Source organism: Sus scrofa, chromosome 14, assembly GCF_054392235.1.
Source record: "Sus scrofa isolate SSC_HxYL_T2T_F1_AM1 chromosome 14, Sscrofa_HxYL_maternal_Yorkshire_Landrace_v2.0, whole genome shotgun sequence".
Taxonomy (NCBI): domain Eukaryota; kingdom Metazoa; phylum Chordata; class Mammalia; order Artiodactyla; family Suidae; genus Sus; species Sus scrofa.
In genome coordinates this window covers 82,897,763-82,919,312 of record NC_139396.1, presented here as the reverse complement: position 1 = coordinate 82,919,312, position 21,550 = coordinate 82,897,763, and the positions used below count along the sequence as shown (strand labels likewise).

At 44.8% G+C, this 21,550-nt stretch overlaps 2 protein-coding genes and 1 pseudogene across 3 annotated transcripts in view; 2 read left to right on the top strand and 1 right to left on the bottom strand.

Moving 5' to 3' along the window:
• Positions 1 to 17,778, top strand: part of LOC100152623 (zinc finger protein 37A) — a 130,679-nt gene extending 112,901 nt beyond the window's left edge. Inside the window, exon 6 of one of the 2 annotated variants that reach the window (XM_084996982.1) lies at positions 11,947 to 17,778. In XM_084996982.1, the coding sequence (XP_084853108.1) occupies positions 11,947 to 12,176 (230 nt within the window). In that variant the 3' untranslated portion in view covers positions 12,177 to 17,778. Of the gene's footprint in view, positions 1 to 5,834; positions 5,979 to 11,946 lie in introns of those variants that run through there. The other variant, XM_084996983.1, reaches the window with a different exon arrangement.
• On the top strand, positions 15,795 to 17,460 carry LOC100522522 (heterogeneous nuclear ribonucleoprotein Q pseudogene; annotated as a pseudogene).
• A 413-nt stretch (positions 17,779 to 18,191) lies between the features above and the next one.
• LOC146396818 (uncharacterized) overlaps positions 18,192 to 21,550 on the bottom strand; it is a 38,724-nt gene continuing 35,365 nt past the window's right edge. Inside the window, exon 3 of the mRNA XM_084997485.1 lies at positions 18,192 to 19,747. Within this exon, the coding sequence (XP_084853611.1) occupies positions 19,662 to 19,747 (86 nt within the window). The 3' untranslated portion in view covers positions 18,192 to 19,661. The remainder of the gene's footprint in view (positions 19,748 to 21,550) is intronic.

Below are 21,550 nucleotides of genomic sequence, written 5' to 3'. Positions count from 1 at the left end.
CCGCTCTGCCCTGGGACCCAGTGCACGTGAAAGTCCGTGTGCGCCTTTTAAGAATGGGGTCTCCGTTTCCCCCAGTCCCGTGGACCTCCTGCGCACAAGCCCCACTGGCCTTCAGTGCCAGATGCTCCAGGGGCTCTTTCTCCCAGTGCCAGATCCCCACACTTGAGGGTTTGATGTGGGGCTCAGAACTCTCACTCCTGTGGGTGAGTTTCTGTGAACCAGTTAGTTTTCAGTCTGTGGAGCTTCCCACCCCAGAGGTATGGGGTTGTTTATATATCATGAAATCACCCCTCCTACCTCTTGATGTGTCCTCCTCTTTTTCTTCTGGAGTTAGGGTATCTTTTTTAAGGTTTTCAGGCCATTTGGGTGAAGAATGCTCAGCCTTTAGTTGTGAATTTTGTTGTTTTTAGGAGAGAAGTTGAGCTCCAGTCCTTCTATTCCGCCATCCTAATCCCGTCTCTCTCAGATTATTTTCTGCTGCACCACAATGGGAACTCCTAGCCTAGGATTTTTAATTCAGTTAATGTAAGGAATGCTATAGCAGGTAAATTTGGGTAATTAGTGGAAGAATGCTGATTAGAGGAATTTCTTAGGAAGAGGTCTTGAACCACAGTGGCTAAAGGTTTAAGTTTTATGCAATTGCAGGGCTATGCAAACCCCAACATACCATGTTCTACAGTAGGATATGTAGAAATTGCTTGATTGCAGAGTATATCATCATTTAGTTTGAAGACATTTTGAAAATTAGGCCTTATTTATCTTGTCCTTTCATACTGGGAGAAATCTATTATAGATAGAAAGTGACCAAGATTACTCCAGTCTGAACTCAGGGTTTTTTAAACTCATTTAAATGAGTTCTTATAAACTGTTTCAAAGTAGCTCATCTGGGAGTTCCTGTCATGGTGCAGTGGAAATGAATCTGACTAGGAACCATGAAGATGCAGGTTTGATCCCTGGCCTAACTCAGTGGGTTAAGGATCTGGCATTGTTGTGACCTGTGGTGTAGGTTGCAGACGTGGCTCGGATCTGGTGTTGCTCTCTGTGGCATAGGCCAGGCAGCTACAGCTCCTATTCAATCCCTATCCTGGGAACCTCCATATGCTGTGAGTGTGGTCCTAAAAAGACAAAAGACAAAATAACAGCAACAACAACAAAAAACTAAGTAGCTCATCTGGTCTCAGGGACTTTTAACTTATGTTCTCTTTGTTAAAGTTTTCCTAGTTAAATCATGCAAAATGTAAAAGGGATAAGTTTTTGGTACTTTTAATTCTTCCTTCATCATTCCCTTATGGTACTTTATAGCACTAGATTTAAATTTCTATCTACTATATATTAGATGTTGAATGAATGTTTGATTTAATTTACCTGTTTACGGTAGTTGAATTTGGTGAGAAGTTGTGGCTAGTTTTTGTTCAAAGTATTCATGCAGTGTGAACTCTCCTGGTGTAAACTAGATGCTTTTCTTTCTTCTTCTCTTTCTTTCTTTCTTTCTTTCTTTTTTTTTTTTTTTGTTTTTGGGGGACACACCTGTGGCATATGGAGGTTCCCAGGATATGGGTCCAATTAGAGCTGTAGCCACCAGCCTACGCCAGAGCCACAGCAATGCAGGATCCTAGCCATGTCTGTGACCTACATCACAGCTCACTGCAACAGCATATCCTTAACCCATGAAGCAAGGCCAGGGATTGAACCCTAATCCTCATGGATGCTAGTCAGGTTCGTTAACCGCTGATCCATGACGGAAATTCCTAGATGCTTTTCTTTAAGCTAAACTTTGATTCATCCAAACACACTTACCAATATGCTCACCTAATTGCAATTTATTTCCTCTTCCCCCCTTTTTTTCGTTGTCTTTTTATGGCCTCAACTGCAACATAGGGAAGTTCCTAGGCTGGGGGTCAAATTGGAACTGCAACTGCTGGCCTACACCACAGTCACAGCAACACCAGATTCAAGCCACATCTGTGACCTATGCTGCAGCTGTGGCAACACTTGATCCTTACACACTGAGCGAGGCCAGGGATCAAATCCATGTACTCATGGATACTAGTCAGGTTCAAAACATGCTGAGCCACAATGGGAACTCCTTATCTCCCCTTTGTTGTTTGGTACTTGTTAATAGGTTATGAAAAGTTATCTGTATTTGGGGAGGGTGGTGGGCAATGAGTCCATGCTTCATAGCCTGGTTCAACCAAGCATTCTATTCTTAATTTGGTAGTAAATTCTGCTTCCATTTTTTATTTCATAAAAACTTTTGTATAAATTATTTTATGTTTTGATATAGAAAATGTATGCTACTTCTTCCCTCCCATTGGTTAACCTTGATCTGACAGTTTTATATCTGATAATTATGCTCACTGTTGTTCTTTACCAGGGTTTCCTGAGGATGTCAGTATATAGGGCTAGTGAGGTTTACCCAAGTTTATTGATTATAGAACAGCCTCCTCTAGAAGGGTATGAAGCATGGCCAAGTTCTTTTCACTTTTAGGAAAATTCTAGTAGTATTCTGGTGAATAATTTTATTGATATATATTTTTTGAATTTAGAATCAGTCATAGTGGGACTTCTAATGCCAGTTTTTATCTTAGCTGTTATGTCATCAGAAATGTTAAAGTTACTTTAATAGTCTATTTTTATTTCTGATATGGCTTTTTAAAGCTTAACTAGGACTTAACTTTATTTGGGGATATTCTTTAACATGTTTTACTCTGAATTTCTATTAATATGGGATAATCTTTGGAGCAAGGTGGCTGATACAAAATTTACCAACCCTAATTAGTTAAAAGAACATACTCAGGAGTTCCCTTTGTGGCTCAGCAGTTAACAGACCTGACTAGGATCTATGAAGATGCAGGTTCAAACCCTGGCCTCACTCAGTGGGTTAAGGATCCAGCGTTGCCATGAGCAGTGGTGTAGATTGCAGACACAGCTTGGATCCTGTGTGGCTGTGGCTGTAGTGTAAGCCAGCAGTTGCAGCTCCAATTCAACCCCTAGCCTGGGAACCTCTATGTGCCACAGGTGCAGCCCTAAAAAGCAAAACAAAACAAAATCAAACTTTTTTATGGCTTAATTTTTATCATTACCACTTCCCAGAGGGGCAAAGTTAAGCAAGGCATTGGGAACTACTTAGTGTGCTTGATGTTTTCTCCTTTTAACTTTTTCTGATTTAGAGGGGATTCTCAATGGAATGCAGATACTTGCATCTGTAATCTTATTAGAAATTAATAAGCTGGGACCACACCTATGTGTTTATGGAGTTAGTGAATTCACCTAGGCATGAACAGTGCCTCACTTTAAATATGAAACTACATCAACAGATTGAGTAGGACTTTGTACATATAAGATTTATGCATTTTATGTGATATATTAGTATTCAGTGTAGCCATCTGGGTTGTGTTAAAATTATTGAAATATTTAATATATTTTTTGGAGGTTATTAAAATGTACTTATTTTGTTTGAGGTAAATAGCAGCTAGAGGGGGACATCATTCTATATAAGCTTTAATATCTAAGTAATTGATTGGTATTATTAGGAGGCTAGGTTATAGTTTATACCAGCTTTGGGTTACTGAAGTAATGGCAATGTTTGTTAGATGAATTAGTTGACTCTTACGTAGTTACATGCTTTGCCTTGTTTGGGGGGGTTGGCACAGCAATAATGGCATACAAATTATGAAATTTAGTAGGAGGGGGGAGGGTTTGATTTAGGGAGCTATTTACCTGATGTGCATGTGTGGGTGTACAGATGTGTGTAATTGCTCTATGTCCTGTGACCATTGACTCAATAACACATTATGGTTGATTATGTTGGTAAATACTATTCAATTTAAGCTCAGCTAAAGTTGCTGTGTTAAGGCCAATGATAACCACAGCTAAGTCACAGCATCCTCAAATTAAAGAAAAAAAATTTTTTTTTGTCTTTTTAGGCCCGCACCTGTGGCCTATGGAGGTTCCCAGGCTAGGGGTTGAATCAGAGCTGTAGTTGCCAGCCTATACCACAAGACACCTCTGTGACCTACATCACACTCACAGCAAGGCCAGATCCTTAACCCGCTGGGAGAGGCCAGGGATTGAACCTGTGTCCACACAGATGCTAGTCAGATTCATTTCTGCTGAGCTACAACAGGAATTCCAAGAATTAAAAATACAAAATGCATAAAAAACCAGTTATATGTGAACATGAGCTGATTTGATAGTCCACTGAGATGTCTTATTTAAGGAGAAAGAGTGGGCAATTAAGGGGAAATGGCCCTAAAATAAGAACCAAATGTAAGATATCATTCATTTGGGGTTTCCTGGTGGCCTATGGGTTAAGGACTGGTTTTGTCACTACTCTGGCTTGCGATTGATCCCTGGCCCAGGAACTTCAGCATGCCACAGGCGCAGCCAAAAAAAAAAAAAAAAAAAAAAAAAAAGGTATATATGTGTACATATAATTTATAGAAATCCCCATGGTTCTCGGGCCTGGAACTAGGAGAGAGGCACATTTGTGGATAGGTTGATGGCTTATCAAGCCTTGCTGATTATGTTCTGGTTATAGGTTATAACAAGCACATTGACTGGAAATGTTTGGACATAATGTGGTTTATAAAATCAAAAAGTGTATGTCCTATATGATAGCAATCACTTCAACTATCCTTATGAATATTCTGTAAGGACTGGAATATAATAAGAATTGAACGATTTTTTTGTTTTGTTTTGTTTTGCAGCACCCACAGCATGTAGAAGTTCCCAGGTCAGGGATCAAACCCAAGCCACAGCAGTCTTAATGCCAAGTCCTTAACCACTAGGCAACCAGGGATTCCTGGATTGAACTGTTTAATGTGTCCTGTATTAACAATAGGCTGAAATACCTGCTTATACACATGAGGCAGATAACTAATACATGATTATATGACCATATATTATGTATGATAAAGCGTATGTACTGTACTTACACATGTGGACGAACATGTAATACACAAAGTACATAGTAATGTCAGTTTTTATGACACCATTTTTAATACTTACACAGCACTTAAAGATAGTGTAAATGTCCCATATGCAAACTGTTCAGGGAATAGTTTTAAGTTGAGTTTCAGCTTTGGGAACCAAAGGTGGAGCTGGAGATTCTTCCTTGAGTCTTAGGGAGATATGTTGTTCTCCTCTTCAGCTTTACAAACAAAGGTAATAAATATACTGCAAAGTCTTTTTTAGGTGGTCATTTTCAATGGTGCTTGTTATAAGGACAAGAACGAAAAGAATAAAAGAAACTATAGAATAGATGCTAGTTTGGTCTCATGCGGTTAGAAAATGAAACCGAAACTGAGATAGATGCAGCCCAAGTTTTATTCAGTGGGCAAAGAATGGAGAAGTGGGAGCTTAGTTCACAGATCAAGTTCCTGCCCAAGTGGTGAGAGGGATTGATTTTAATGAGTAAAGATAAAGGGAAACGGAGTGAGGCTAAAGACAGAGAGTCATGTGCATTAGCCTACCGGGGAGGGGTAGTGCTTTTTTGGAAATGGGGTGCCACCCCCTTCTTATATTTTTGTCTGCATCTTCCAGTCTTGGCCACCAGTAGCTATGTCATCTAGTGGCTAATGTAGTAAAATCAGCATAGAATAAGACTCGGCATCTATGGGAGGTCAATTTTTTACCATCTTGTTTCCACCTGGTTTTATCTGGTTTTTGTTTGTCTCTTTCTATAAATTCCTCTTTTTGTCTCCAGAAGCTGTCATTTAAAGATACATGTTAACTGCTGTTCAAGGAGCAGTTGGCAGGTTTTGAGCAAGGATATGCTGTCAGCTCCAGCAACAAACTCCCCCCTTTCCTTGTCACTGCTCCCCATTCTTAAGGGCATAGGTCTGTCTTCTGAGGCGGCTTCCTGCTGGACATGGGCGTATGTTTTCCCTGGATTGGCGGTGCAGGACTGTTCCTTCCCAGCCTAAAATAAATCTGATTGTCACCAGGTTGCAGTCCCAGTGTTCGTATCCTTGTGTTATAGTATCTGAAGTTTGAGGGCTTCAAGTCCTTTACTAACAAATTTGACAAGGCAGTTATGGAGGCAAGGCCTGAAGATGACCAGGATGTTAATAGCAGTTAATGGGCCAAGAAATGGAAGAAACCAGGTTAAACTAGAAAGCCTCAGTTTGGGAGTCCCCGTTGTGGCGCAGTGGTTAACGAATCTGACTAGGAACCATGAGGTTGCGGGTTCAGTCCCTGCCCTTGCTCAGTGGGTTAACGATCCGGCGTTGCCATGAGCTGTGGTGTAGGTTGCAGACGCGGCTCGGATCCCACGTTGCTGTGGCTCTGGTGTAGGCTGGTGGCTACAGCTCCGATTGGACCCCTAGCCTGGGAACCTCCATATGCCGCGGGAGTGGCCCAAAGAAATAGCAAAAAGACAAAAAAAAAAAAAAAAAAAAGAAAGAAAGCCTCAGTTTGACCGTATTCCAGATTGAGCATGGATCAGGACCAAGCTTGCTCAGATATCTATTTTATGTTTACCTCAATCTGGCCAGAGTTATTGACATGGGTGTGGCAGGTTTTATTAATAACTGCAGCATTTCCCTTGCTCAGCGAGGAGATAGTCAAGGGCTAGCCTATTTTAAAGTACGGTATTTTCTACTAAGTACAGAGAAGTATGGGGTCCTTGAAAAGCATCCCTCATGTTTTTAGACAAGTCCTCAAGGGCATGTGAGATTTTGTACAGTGATTTCGTGGTATGCAGAACCTCCCCAGCGGGGGCTGCCAGTCCAAGGGCAATTCCTACTGCCAGAATGAGCCTTATTGCCCTTTTATCTCAGGACTGGGTGATATGATGAATGGTTATAACTAGGTTCCTAGAAGTTAGCCAGTCTAGCATGCATTGTGCACAAACTGGGCATCATCTAAGCAAGGGTAGGCTAGACCCCATTCCAGAGGATTTAGGGCTATTCCTGATTGGGCAATTGGTTTATCCCTGAGCTCCAAAGGAACAAGTACCAGAGAGAGCACATGCCTAGTGCACTTCTAAGGAGTTGAACCACCTTCATAAGAGACCATCCCAAGAGGGGGTGTCCTTGCAGTGTGAGGAGAGAGGCCCACCTGCATAGTGGGGGGGTCACTGGGGGATTCTTGAGTGGTGGCTTTTCCCCAGGCCTCAGGAGGGCCATTTACTAAACATCAGACAAGCAGCATCTCCCCTTCCCAATAAGTGCATCTCTTGTCTGGTCCCTGTGTGTATTCATGGAGTCAGTGCAGAGGACACCAATGGGTGAGATTTCCACAGAAGTCAGTCCTGGGGCACTTAAATTGTGAGGTCATGGAAGAAGCATTGATCAGAGTTCAGAACACTACCAGAGTGTTATTATAAGTTTCTCACTTTGGTAGGGGCTTTTGATGGGGCAGTGGCTGTGAGATCTGTTAGGGAGATGACACTTTAGTTGAGTGCTTTGTATTCATTAGAGATACCAGTGCGAGGGGTGAGGTGCAAGCAGGGAAGCTACATTAGGGATGGAACGTGAACTTCAAGAGGGCTAAGTTTAGCAGACTTGTGAGCCAAGGTGAGAGTAAAGTTCTCATTCTTAGGGGTAAAATGTAATACCTTTAATCCAAAGGCATCACTGAGTGGGTGGGGGTGATGGACCAGCACTGGGTAGATTTTGTTCATGGGCTATAATCCTGGGCATTTTTTTCCCCATTACTATGGCCAGGTCACAGCTTAACTATGATGGGTGGTGCCCTTCTGACTCTTCCCATGGTGTTTTGGGTCCCTACTGAGGGACTAAACACCTTAAGGTTAATTAGGCTATTATTCTTGACAGAGGGCAGTAGCCCTAGAGCTTACAGAATGGAAGGGCTCTTAGGTATTTCGATGGTAAGGTGTTTGTCTCTGAGATAAACTATAGCTCCAAATGTGTATAGTAAGTCTTTCCCTAATGGGGAGTTGGGCATTCCAATACATACAAGAATGAGATAACATTCTCCCTTTCCAATTGTACTCAGGAGACTCTATAAAATTCTTGTGGCTTCCCTTTCACTCCCATTATCTTGCATTTATCTTTGGTCATTCTGATTTGTCAGGTGTTCAAGACTGAGTAGGTGGCCCCTGTGTTGACTAGAAAGTAAATCTTTCTACTCCCCACAATCGGGGTCAGCTAAGACTTCTCCAAAGAGCCCCTCGGCCCTTTCAGTCTTCTTGTTTCATGTGTGTAGCCAGTGAGGATGTGACATCAATGAATTGCCCAGGTTTCAAAGACCTCGTCCACAGTGAAGAGAAGGGCTCAAAGCTAATCATAGCGAAAACTGCAAAGAAGGAGGGCTACTGGTAGGTAGAATGCCCTAAACATCTTAAAGGAAGCTCAGCTACAAGGACCCAAAAATTTTGGATGACTTAGAAATCCTTTTCTTCCTTTAATCCTTTGTATTGATTCTTCCACTTACATAAATCAGAAGAAGCAAAGGATACATACATAGTGGTCAGTTTGCCCTCTCCACTGAGGACCTCTTGAAGAGGGAACAGACTATTGATTCTGGAGAGCTTGTACTGAAAGTCGATATGGATGTGCATTGGACTAGTCCCTGAAGGAGGCACGCCAAGAGGAGGAGGTGGGAGAATCAGAGCAGGAGTAAGGGCAGCAGGTAGAATGGTGGTGAAATGGAGTAGAAACAACACAGAATGAGGAGAGGTAGGAGGAGATGACTCAGGAGTCTTGGGTGAACTCTCAGAAGGGGAAGCAGCTCCTCATGGCAGAGGGAGAAAATGAAGAGGATCCTTGGGATGAGATTCCAATACAAAGAGAGAGATTAGACATAAACTCATTTCTTTTGGATGTGCTTTGTTTGGCAAAGCACCACGAAAAATTGGACAAAGGAGATCTCATTCCATTTTATTCAAATCCTAACACTAGAGGTCCAATTGAAAAATGGTATTATAATTGAAAGAATCAGTAGTTGGCTAACTTCCCCCATCTACAAATTTATACTGTGGTCATGTGAGTCCTGTGATATTGCAAGAGAAAATAAGCTATTTGTTAGTGGGTGGTAATTTTCACTTGGGAAGGATGCACCCTATGGTGATTTTGCCAGGATAGAGGCTTGGTTACACCCACCAGGAAGACCTCACTTCTCATCTTTCTAGCTCCTCTATGGCCTCCTCCTAGGGTTGGTGATGATGAAGATCCCACAAAATCTAGCCCGCACCAAGTGGTCTAGGTGATCTAACAGAAAAATGAATGAACCTTTGTGGGGTGTGGGAGGGGAAGTGTTGTCTAAGAGAACCTTAGTTGTAAGGTCCCCTCTTAAGTCAGTGATTCAACATTCTAAGACCCACTGTGAGGCTGTAGGAGACAGCTGATGTAGGTGGCTGCTGTTCAGCAAACAGTCCCTGGATATACGGTAAAGGTGGAGTGGGAAATAAAGTTTCTGGAGCCAAATAAATTACTCAGAAAGCCTCTCCAGCAGTCAACAAAACTTGCTAAAAAAGTGTTTTCTCGTGCTTAGATACAGGTAACCAGTCAGGGAGACCAAATGCCCATTTGGCATGTGTTCTGTTCTCTATACACTCAGCTACAAGGACCCCAAAATTTTGGATGACTTAGAGGTCCTTTTCTTCTTTCCCCAGCTGGTAAAGTGATTTTCCTGAAATCTGGGGAAAAAAAAAAAAGGCAGGGTGTGGGTAGGTGGTGGTAGAAGTGGCTGATGGACTTGAACCTTGAATATTGAGTGGGTAAGAGGAATAGAATTTTGGTGGTCAGGCAATCTCCCTCTGGAGATTTCCCCCTCAAATTCCTCCTTCCTTTTCCATCTGAGACTCTTACTCTTGAACTGACCACAGTTAGTGGAAGTAACCTAAAGGCAGGTAATGTGAATTAAGGGTAGCCCAAAGTCCAGACAATTAGACAGGCTATCAAGAGTTCTAACAGCCTTTGGAGTCTGCAGAGACTGAAATCTGAACTCAAAAGTACTTGATTGGATATTGTGCATGCAGTGTTCCAGAATCAGGCATGCACAGTGTTTGGCATCTGAAAATCTGGGCTGGTGGTCCTGAAAGGAGAGTATATAAGCAGAGGTTCCATTCCAGACAGTTGTCTCTTGAGGGTTTTGTGAAAAGTTCTTTATTTTTCTTCTATATGAGCCTCTCCCTTCTTTTTGTACACAACTCAGGGAAAATCTTAAGCCAAGTCACATAAATTAAGAGGACAGGTTCAATTGGAGTGGGCTCAGTTCACTGACCAAGAGGAGTGGTAAAGGATAGGGAGGAATGAGTGATATCTCTGACTTTGAGAGAGGAATATCCCCCTCTATAAGGTGCTTGGTTGTTCTTAGAGTGAGAGGGAAATTAAATCTGCTATCAGGTGCACAAACCCAGGGCAGTTCAGGGGTTTGTTCAGGAGGTAGAAGGATAGGCTTGGAGTTGTTATGAGAGAGAATGGCTGCCAGAAGCTGCAGGAGCTCCAGCCAAACCCAGAAGCTGCTTGGTGTTGGCATTTCCAGTCTCAGAAACAGGTTCGAGATAGGGATGGGTATATCCACCACTGGGTGTCAGGAGAGAAAACTAGATTACAGACCACCTCTCACTCTCCAGCCTGAATTACCTCCGCTGATTAAAAAACAAAAAACATTGTCTGCTTTCACATCTGTGGGTCTCTATCAGATATCTGGGGTAACCCAAAGTCAGACTATTGGCAGGTTTTCAACATTCTGAGTCACATTGGATTCTTCAGAGGCATAAATCTGAACCCAAAAGTAATTGTTTGGATTTTGGTTATGCACTGCTCAAGGATCAGGTCTGCATGGTGTTTGTCAAATAGAAAGTTGAGCTGTAGGTTCTGAATGGAGAGGGTAAAAGCAGAGGTTCCCTTGCTGGGCATGTTGGAGACAGCTGGAAACTTGTCTCCTGAGAGTCCTCTGAAAAGTTACTTTTTAAAATTCTTTCTGAGCTTCTCCCTCCTTTCATTCACCCATGAGGAAAAATTTCACCTCAGGCTAAGTCAGGTAAAGTAAGAGGAAGGCTGATTAACTTAAATTTGGTTGCCTGATTTGGAATCGGTTTGGCTCATTAAATAAGAGAAGTGTTGAAGAATAGGAAGGAGTGAGTGCCATGCTTGACTTTGAGAGATAAGTACCCCCTCAGTAAGGAGCTTAGTTGTTATTAGACAGAGAAGAAATTAAACCTGCTATCAGTTGCACATGCCCAGTGCAGTCCATGAATGGGTTTGTTCAGGAGGCAGAGGGCTCTGAGTTGTTATTAGAGAGAATGGCCACCAGAGGGCGCAGAAGCGCTGGCCAGGCCCAGAAAACTGCCTCAGTTTGGTTGGCATTTCCAGGCTCAGAGATAGGGTTTGAGATGGGAATCGTGAATCCCCCAGGAGCTATCCGGCGGGGAGCGGTATGTTCCGGGCCACCTCTGACTCTCCAGTCCAAACTGGCTTGCCAGGTGAAAGGGATATATTTCTGCCTTCACAATTCTGGGTCACTGTCTGCTCAGCTAGCCCATAGTCAGCACAATTTGACTGGCTATCTGGGGTTTGACTGCCTTTGTTTTCTTCAAAAGCAAAATTCTGAACCCACAAGCAAGCCGCTGGCTTAAGTATCAGGCATTCAGTTTTCCAGAGTTAGGCCTTCATGCTGTTTAGCTTCTGGAGAGCTGGGCTGCCAGTCATGAATGGAATGTGTGCCCATCCCAGAAACCTGTCTCTTGAGGGATCTCTGAACTATTTTTCTTTCATCTGAGCCTCTCCCTCCTTTCATGCACCCCTGAGGGAATAATCGTAACCTAGAGCCAGATTGCATAAAATAAGGGGCAGCGAGGTGGCATGGGTGGCAGGGAGAGGAGGGCTGGGGGTTTGGAATAATTTAAAGCAGATCACCTGAGTCAGTGTGTCCTGATGATTGACTTAAAGATGCTGATAGATAGGGAGCAGTGAAGGATATAGCAAGTTTTGATAGAGAAATACCACCCTCCATAAGGCTCTTAATTTTTCTGAGACCAAATCAGGATCACAGGTGCTCGAGATCCATGCAGACAGAACCGGGGGCCATCAGGAGGCAGAAGGATGGTGTCTGAAGTGTCAACAGAGGTATCAGCCACCAAGGGAGAAGGAACCCTTGCCAAGGCCCACCTGCTTCTTGGTGCTGACACGTCCAGGCTCACAGATGGCTTGGAGATGGTGCTGGAGAAACCCCCAGGGACGGGCCCAATGAGGAACAGTGAGTGACACGTTGCTTCTGACTCTGGGTCCCAAATTCCTCTCCTGATAGTGGGTATGTAGTTATTCCTTCACAACCAGGGGTCACTTCTATACTGGCGGTGGAGCCCAAAGAGCAGACATCCTGACAGGCTGTCTGGGGTCTGAATGCCTTTGGATTCTCTAAAGGCATTTGCATTGAATGTTGGGCATGTGGTTTTTGTGCATCAAGTTTTGTCAGGGTGGCATCAGAAAAGCAGTGTTTGGGAGTTCCCGTCATGGCTCAGTGGTAAACAAACCTGACTAGCATCCATGAGGATGCAGGTTTGATCCCTGGCCTCACTCAGTGGGTTAAGGATGCGCCTCAGATCCTGCGTTGCTGTGGCTCTGGCGTAGGCTGGCAGCTGCAGCTCTGATTAGACCCCAAGCCTGGGAACCTCCATATGCATGTATGTGGCCCTAAAAGCAAAAAAGAAAAAGAAAAAAAAGAAAAGAAGTGCTTGTGGACCAGAATGGAGTGTGTAGCAGTGATGTGTTTGGCTGGCCAGGCTGTGCTCATCACTAGGATCTAGCTCTGAAATTTCCCCCCAGAGTTCCTCTTTATTTTTCTACCCAAGCTGGTGCTTCCTGCAAGTTACCCCCGAGGGGAGAACATTAGCTGAAATGGGGTCTCATGTATTAAGGCGGTTAGGTGAATTTCCAGCTGGTGCCCTGATTTGAAGTGGGATCAGCTGATGGATCAAGAGTGGTGGTGTGGGAGAGGGAGGCAGGAGGGAGGGTGCCCTGAGAGACTTTGAGAGAGAGATGCTGCCCTCTGTAAGGCAGCACATGGCAGTTCTCAGAGGGAGAGTAGGATGGGCATCAGCTGTCAAGTGCACAAAGCCAGTGCAGCCCATCCACGGGTTTGGTCAGGAGGCAGGAGAAAGGGCTCTGAGTGTTATTAGCTGTCAGAGGTTGCCAGAGCACTAGCAGAGCCCAGCAGCTCCTTGGTGTTAGCATATCCCAGCTCAGAGGTGGGGTTCGAGATGGGGCTGGTGGATCCCCCAGGACGTGCCTTGATGAGCAGGGGTAGGTTACTCGTCACCTCTGACTCTCTGGTCGAAACTACCTCATCTGATAGAAAGGACATGGTCTGCCTTCACATCTGTTGGTTGTTTTTAGGCAGCTCAGGAAACCCAGTCTGGACGCCTGGGCAGGCTGCCCCCATCCTGACTGCCTTTGGATTCTGCAAAGGCAGAAACCCCAAGCCAAAAGTAGTTGGCTTGAATATTGGTCATGCAGTGTTCCAGGATGAGGCTTGCATGCTCTTTGGCACTGGGAAGGGTGGGCTGGTGGTGTGAATGGAGGATGTAAAAGCAGGCAGAGGTCTCTCAGTGGGCAGGCTGTATCCATCCTGTCTCTTGAGGGTTCTCTGAAAATTTCCGTCTTTTGCTTCCATCTGGGTCTCTCCCTCATTTTGTTCATCCCTGAGTCGGGGGCGGGGTGGTTAGAGAAACATTATCTCCAGGTAAGTCACACAAAACAAGAGGATAGGCTGATTAATTTAACTCTGATTATCTGTTATGGAGTGCGTTTGGCTCATTGACTAAGAGGAGTGGTGAAGAGTAGTGAGGGGTGAGTTCCATGATTGACTTTAAGAGTGAGACATACCCTCCTCTGTTAGGCACTTGATTGTTCTTAGAGGGAAAGGAGGAATTAAACCATCTATCAGGTGCACAAACCCAGTGTAGCCCATAGGTTTATTCAGGAAGTAGAAGGAAGAGCTCTGAGTTGTTATTAGAGAGAATGGCCGCCAGAGGGCGCGGAAGTGCCGGCCAAGCCCAGCAGCTGCCTCAGTTTGGGAGGCACTTCCAGGCTCCAGAGATGGGGCTCGAGATGGGGACGGTGGATCCACTAGCAGGTGTCCGGCAAGGAGGACCAGGTCCCAGGCCATCTCTGACTCTCCAGTCCAAACTGACTCACCAGGTAAATGGGATGTGGTTCTGCCTTCACACATCTGAGTCACATCCTATTGGCTCAGGCAGCCCAAGGTCCACACCACTGGGACAGGCCATCAGGGGTCTGATTGCTTTTGGTTTCTCCGAAAGCAAAATTCTGAACCCACAGCAAGCCATTGGCTTGAGTATCGGACATTCAGTTTTCCAGAGTTGGGCCTCCATGGTGTTTGGCCTCTGGAGAGCTAGGCTGCTGGTCATGAATGGAGAGTGTCAAAGCAGAGGTCTTCTGCTGGGTAGGCTGTGCCCATCCCAGAGACCTGTCTCTTGAGGGATCTGACAACTTCCTTCTTTTTCTTCCATCTGAGCCTCTTCCTCCTTTTGTGCACCCCTGAAGGAATAATCTTAACCTAGAGCCAGGTCGCATATAATAAGGGGTGGCAAGGTGGCATGGGGGGGTGGGCTGGGGGTTTAGAATAATTTAAAGTGGGTCACCTGAGTCGGAGTGTGTCCTGCTGATGGACTTAAAGGAGTGCTGACAGGGAGCAGTGAGGGATGTGGGAGACTTTGAGAGAGAAATACTGCCCTCTGTAATGTGTTGCTTGCTGTTGACATTGGACCCACAAAAATCTTTACTGAGTCTTAGACTTACAAATTTCAAGCCTCTGGCCTCCATAAAGTTTTCATGTGTAAAAAGGGGCTGGTGGTCATGAATGGAGCTTATAAAAGTTGTGATGTTTTTGTGGGCAGTTTTCAAACCACTGTGCTTTTTCCCTCAAGACATCTCCCCAAGGGAGTTCCCATTGTGGTGCAGCAGAAATGAATCTGACTAGGAACCATGAGGTTGCAGGTTAAATCCCTGGCCTTGCTCAGTGGGTTAAGGATCTGGCATTGCTGTGGGCTGTGGTGTAGGTTGTAGATGAGGCTCAGATACTGTGTTGCTATGGCTGTAGGGCAGGCCGGCAGCTGTAGCTCCAATTAGACTCCTAAACTGAGAACCTCCATATGCCCTGGGTGTGGCCCTAAAAAAAGCAAAAAAAAAGACATCTCCCCAAACTCCTATTTCTAATCCAGCCTTTTTTTTCTGGCCTCTGACCTCTGTTTCATGGAGAGCAGACCTAAAGGCAGGTGTTGTGAATTAAGGCGGGGTGATTAAATTAAAGAAGGCTCTCATGAACTAGTGGGTGGGGAGGCAGAGAAATTTAATGCACTGGGGTGGAGTAATTTGGGGTGAGTGCTCTGGGAGGCTCTGAAAGAGAAATAGCCTGGTATGTAGGGCAAGTCATAACACTTAAAAGGGTGAGGAAGAAAGAAATCAAGCTGGCAGGTGCCAAAGGCTAGCACAGTATTGGTGAGCTACTGAGGGAAAGAAAGAAGGGCTGAGAGGTGTTTTTAGAGCAGAGGGTCATCAGACAGTGACAGAGTAGCAGCAGATCCATCTGCATCTTCCTGGCTGCACCTCCAGGCTCAGATATGAGGTTGAAGATGGGTTGGTGGAACTCCCAGGAGGTGCCCAGAGTTGTGGGGCTGGTTACAGGGCGCATCTGACTCTCTGGCCCCAAATGCCTCACCTTAGGTAGGGGACACACCAATGGCTTCAAAATCTGATGGGTCTCCCGCCGGACACAGGGAGTAGTGAGCATTCATTGCTCGCAATCAGATCTCCTCAGACAGAATTCCTCCGCCACAGCCCAGTGGGGAGATTTCTGGAAACATGGCTACAGAACATCTTAATGGAAATGATACTGAAGAGCCCATGAATACTGCTTCTGCAGTTATCCATTCAAAAAGTTTTCAGACATTGTTTGATGCTGGTTTACCACAGAAAATTGCTGAAAAACTAGATGAAATTTATGCTGCAGGGCTAGTTGCACATATCAATTTGGATGAAAGAACTATCAAAGCTTTAAAAGAATTCATTGAAGTTGGCACAGTGGCAGTTCTTCAGCAGTTTAAAGACCGTGATCTCTCTCATGTTCAGAAAAAAAGTGCCTTTGTATGTGGAGTCATGAAGACTTATAGGCAGAGAGAAAAACAGGGGACTAAAGGAGCAGATTCTAGCAAAGGACCAGATGAGGCAAAAATTAAGGCACTCATGGAAAGAACTTGATACGACCATTGGACAGAGGAAATGTGGGGGACTGCCTCCAGATTCCATTTATTCAGGTCAGCAGCCTTCTATTGGCACTGAGATATTTGTGGGGAAGATCCCAAGAGATCTGTTTGAGGATGAAGTTGTTCCACTGTTTGAAAAACCTGGACCTATATGGGATCTTCATCTAATGTTGGATCCATTAACAGGTCTCAATAGAGGTTATGTGTTTGTCACCTTTTATACAAAAGGGGCAGCTCAGAGTCTGTTAAACTGTATAATAATCTTGAAATTCATTCTGAAAAACACATTGGTGTCTGCATCTCAGTTGCCAACAACATGTTTTTTTGTGGGCTCTATTCCTAAGAGTAGAACCAAGGAACAGAGTCTTGAAGAATTCAGCAAAATAACAGAGGGTCTTACAGATGTCATTTTATACCACCAACCAGATGACAAGACAAAGAACAGAGGGTTTTGCTTCCTTGAATATGAAGATCAGAAAACAGCTGTCCAGGCAAGGTGTAGGTTAATGAGTGGTAAAGTCAAGTTCTGGGGGAATGTTGGAACTGTTGAATAGGCTGATCCCATAGAAGAATCCCAATCCTGAGGTTATGGCAAAGGCAAAAGTGCTGTTTTTACACAACCTTGCCAATACTGTAACAGAAGAGATTTTAGAAAGCATTTAGTCACTTTGGGAAACTTGAACGAGTGAAGAAATTAAAAGATTATGCTTCCATTCATTTTGATGAGCGAGATGGTGCTGTCAAGGCTATGGAAGAAATGAATGGCAAAGACTTGGAAGAAGAAAATATTGAAATTGTTTCTAAGCCACTGGATCGGAAAAGAGAAGAAAGAAAAGCTCAGAGACAAGCTTCAAAGAATCAAATGTATGATTACTACATCATGGTCCACCTCCTATGCCTCCTCCAACAAGAGGTGAAGGACGTGGAGGTAGAGTGCTTATGGATATCCTCCAGATTATTCTGGATATGAACATTACTATGATTTTATGGCTATGAGTACCATAACTATCATGGTGGATATGAAGGTCCATACTATGGTTATGAAGATTTTCAAGTTGGAGCTAGAGGAAAGGGTGGTAGAGGAGCAAGGGGTGCTGCTCCATCCAGAGGTTGCAGGGCTGCTCCTCCCCGTGGTAGAGCTGCTCATTCAGAGAGAGGAGGTCCTGGATCAGCAAGAGGCATTTGCGGTGTGAGGATGTGCCCAATGACAAAGAGGCCATGGGCAGGGAAAAGGGGTGGAGGCCGGTCCTGACCTGTTACAGTGAAGACTGACATGCTACATGGGATTACACCAGAAGCTTGCAGTGGAGTTATGGTAAGGAAATCAAGCAATTTTAAATATATCGACTGTATAGGAGTATACTCTATTGCAGAAAGACCTTCCTAAGAAGATCATGGAATCAAATACAGGATGTTGAACTAATACTTGGACTTTGATATGAATTTCTTAAACAATTTTCTAAATTTGTGCAAGTTATTAAACTAAAGCTACTCTATTTCCAAAATGTGTTCCAACAGAAATTCTTCATAACTCCTAGCATGGTATCTTAATAAAGAAGAAAGTTCTTCTCTTTAAAAAAAAATCTGATGGGCATTTTTAGTCTGGTTGGGTGGCCCAGGAGCCAAAGAGTTTGACAGGTTCTCTGGAGTCAGGTTGATTTTTCTTTTTCAAAAGACAGAACTCTGGACCCACAAATATCTGTCTTGAATCTTGGGCTTGCAATGCTCAATCCTCCAGTTTTTATGTAAAAAAGAAAAAAAAACAGCTTGTGGTGTGAATGGAGCATATAAAAGGGGTGATTTTTTTGGTTGTTGTTGGGCCCCTGTGCCAACCTATGTACTTTTTCTCTCAAGAGTTCTACCCAAATTTCTTACTACCCTTTCCATCTGAGATTATTTTTTCCCATCTCAGACCTCTGTTTCTGGAAGCAGAATTAAATGCAGGTGTCATGAATTAAGGCATGATGGTTGACTTAAACAAGGCTCTACCAATGGGTGGGGAGGCAGAGAAATTTAATGTATTTGGGAGGAGTAGGTTGAGGTGAGTGCTCTGGGACACTTTGAGAGAGAATTAGCCAGGTCTGTTGGGCACAGTGTTGCACTAAAAGGATGAGTAGGAAGGAAATCAAGCTGGCAGGTCCCAAGGCCAGTGCATCCCAGAGGGCTACTGAGGGAACCACAAGAAGGGCTGGGAGTTGTTAGAGGGGACGTCTACCAGATGGCGCCAGAGCACAGGCAGAGCCCAGCTGCCTCTCCTTGGCTTCTTGCACCTTCAGTTTTGCTGAAGAGATGGTGCTGGATGGAAACAAGTTTGGAAGAAACCCATGGACAAACCCAGAGATGAGGGGTTGGTTACTCTGGGTCTTTGTCGCCCCATTCCAAATTGCCTCATCTCACACAGGGATCACAGGTGTCACTTCAGAATGTACTGGGGCACTTCCAGTCTGGTTAGGTAGCCCAGGGGTGAAAGTGCTCCACAGGTTCTCTGGGGTTTGATTTCCCTTAGTTTCTAGAGAGGCAGAACTATGGACAAGAAACATGTGTCTTGAATCTTGGGCTTGCAGTTTTCAAGAATCTGGACTGCAGAAGATTGTCATGTGGGGAAAAATGCTGGTGGTTGTGAATGGATCGTGGAAAAGGGGTGATGCTTTGGTGGGCTGATTTGTGCTTTTTCTTTCAAAAGATCTGGCCAACTTCTTCTCTCTACATCTGAGCCTCTTTTTCCAGTTTCCTATCTCTGTTTCAGGGAGCAAGCCTAGAGCAATTCTTATGAATTAAGACAGCCTGATTGATTTTTTTTAAAGGCTCTCAAGACCCAGTGGGTAGGGAGGCAGAGAGTTTTAATGTATTGGTTTGGGGTAGGTTGTGGTGAGTGTTCTGGGAAAGTTTGAGAGTGAAGTACCCCAGTGTGCAAAGCAAGCCATTGCACATAAAGGGTGAGGAGGAAGGACATCAACCTGGTAGTCAGTTGTCTAAGGTCAATACAGCCCCTGGGGGCTGCTCAAGGAGCAAAGAGGGGCTGAGAGTTGTTGTTAGAGCACCAGCAGAGAGAGCCTCTCTTCACCTCCCTGGCTGCACCTCCAGTCTCGGAAATTGGATTAGAGATGGAACCTGCAGGATGTGTCCAGAGTATTGGGACTAATTCCAGGGCACCTCTGACTCTTTACATTGCCTCGCCTCAGGAAGGGGAAATACGTGTGCCTTCAGCATCTGATGGGTATTTCCAGTCTAGACCAGTTGCTCAGGGGACAGAGAGTTTGACTGGTCCTCTAAGGTCATAGTGCCCTTTGTGTCTTGAGTGGCAGGAGTCTGCATCCAAAATATGTCTTCAATCTTGGGCTTGCAGTTTTCAAGCTTCCAGCCTCTGTGAAATTCTCATGTGAAAAAAAGGGCAGGTGGTCATCAATGGAGCACATAAAAAAATGTGATATTTTATTGGGCAGCTCTGGGAATTCTGCGCTTTTTCTCACAAGAGTTCTATCCAAAGTTCATTCTTCCACTTCCATCTAAGCTTCTTTCTTCTGTGTCTGATGTCTGTTTCAGAGAGCAGACCTGTAGACAGGAGTTATGAATTAGAACAGGATGATTGAATTAAAGAAGGCTCTCATGAACCAGTGGATGGGAAGGCAGAGAGATATAATGTGTTGGGGTGAGTGCTCTGGGAGACCTTGAGAGGTAAATAGCCTGGTTTGTATGGCACATCATGGTGCTTAAAAGGTGAGGAGGTGGGAAATCTAGCTGGCAGGTGCCAAAGGCCAGCACAGTCCTGAGGAGCTGCTGAGGGAAACAGAAGGAAGAACTGAAAGGTGCTTTTAGAGCTGAGGATCACCAGATGGTGCCAGAGCAGCAGCAGACCCAACTACATCTTCCTGGCTGCACCTCCAGGCTCAGAGACAGGGCTGAAGATGTGTTGGTGGAACCCCCAAGATGTGCCCAGTGTTGTGGTATTGGTTACAGGGCACATCTGACTCTTTGGCCCCAAATACCTCACCTCAGGAAGGGGACACACCTATGGCTTCAGAATCTGATGGGCATTTTTAGTCTGGTCGGGGGAAGGGGGCAGTGGCCAGAGAGTTTGACACATTCACTGGGGGGTCAGATTGCCCTTTGTTTAGCGCTGGGCAGGATTCTGGGCCAGGAAACATCTGTCTTGAACTCAGGCTTGCAATTTTCAAACCTCTGGCTTGCATGGAGTTATCATGTGGGAAGGGGACTGTAATTCAGGAAGGGAGCATGGAAACATTGTGATATATTGGTGGGCTAAGCTGGGAATCCCTGTGATTATTTCTCTCAAGAGTTCTCCCCAAATTTCCTGCTTCCCTTTCCAGCTGAACCTCTTCCTTCTCTGCCTGAACCTTGTTAGGGGGACCTATCTAAAACCCTGTAACGTGTATATGGGGGGAGGTTTACTGATTTCAGACTGGGTCACAGGGCTAAAGGGTGCTGGTTGTTTTAAATCCTCCTCACAGGATTGAAAATGCTGGCCTGCTGACAGATCTCAGGTAGTGTGGCGGTCTAGGGTGGGGTGAGTGCACTGGGAGATGTTGAGAAAGTCATGACTCTGCAGGGTATTTCCTTGGGTTGAGAGGGAGATCTGGAAGAAACCCAAGCTGGAAGGTATCCAAGGCCAGTGCAGTCCCAGGGCTGCTTTGGAAGAAAGGGGGAAGGGCTGAGAGTTGGTGTTAGAGCAGATGGCCACCGGGGGGCGCAAGAATACAGACAGAGCCCATCTGCACCTCCCTGGCAGTGCCTCCAGGCTCAGAAATGGGGCAGAAGGTGGGTTGTGAACCCACAGGATGTGCCCAGAGGGCTGGGATTAATTGCAGGGCACCTTTGACTCTGGCCCAATTGTATCACCTCAGGAAGAAGAAACATGTGTGCCTTCAGCCTCTGATGGTCTATTCCAACCTGGTCAGGTGGCCCAGGGGACAAAGAGTTTGACAAGATCCCTGGGATCAGATCAGCCTATGTTTTTCAAGAGGCAGGATTCTGGCCTCTTGAAAATATCTGTCTTGAGTCTTGGACTTACAATTTTCAAGCCACTGGCTGCCATGAAGCTGTCATGTGTAAAAAGGGGCTAATGGTCATGACTGGAGCTCGTAACAGTTGAGATAATCTTGGTGGGTGGCTGTTCAAATCCATGTGCTATTTCCCTCAGGACATCACCCCAAACTTTCCTCTTCTGTTTTTTTTTTTGTGTGTGTGTGTGGTTTTTTTTTTTTGTTGTTGTTGTTGTTTTAAGCTTCCAACCTCTATTTCACAGGGAGCAGACTTTAAGGGAGGTCTTGTGAATGAAAGCAGGCTGATCAATTTAAAGAAGGCTCTCAAGATCCAGTGGGTGGGGAAGCAAAGGGT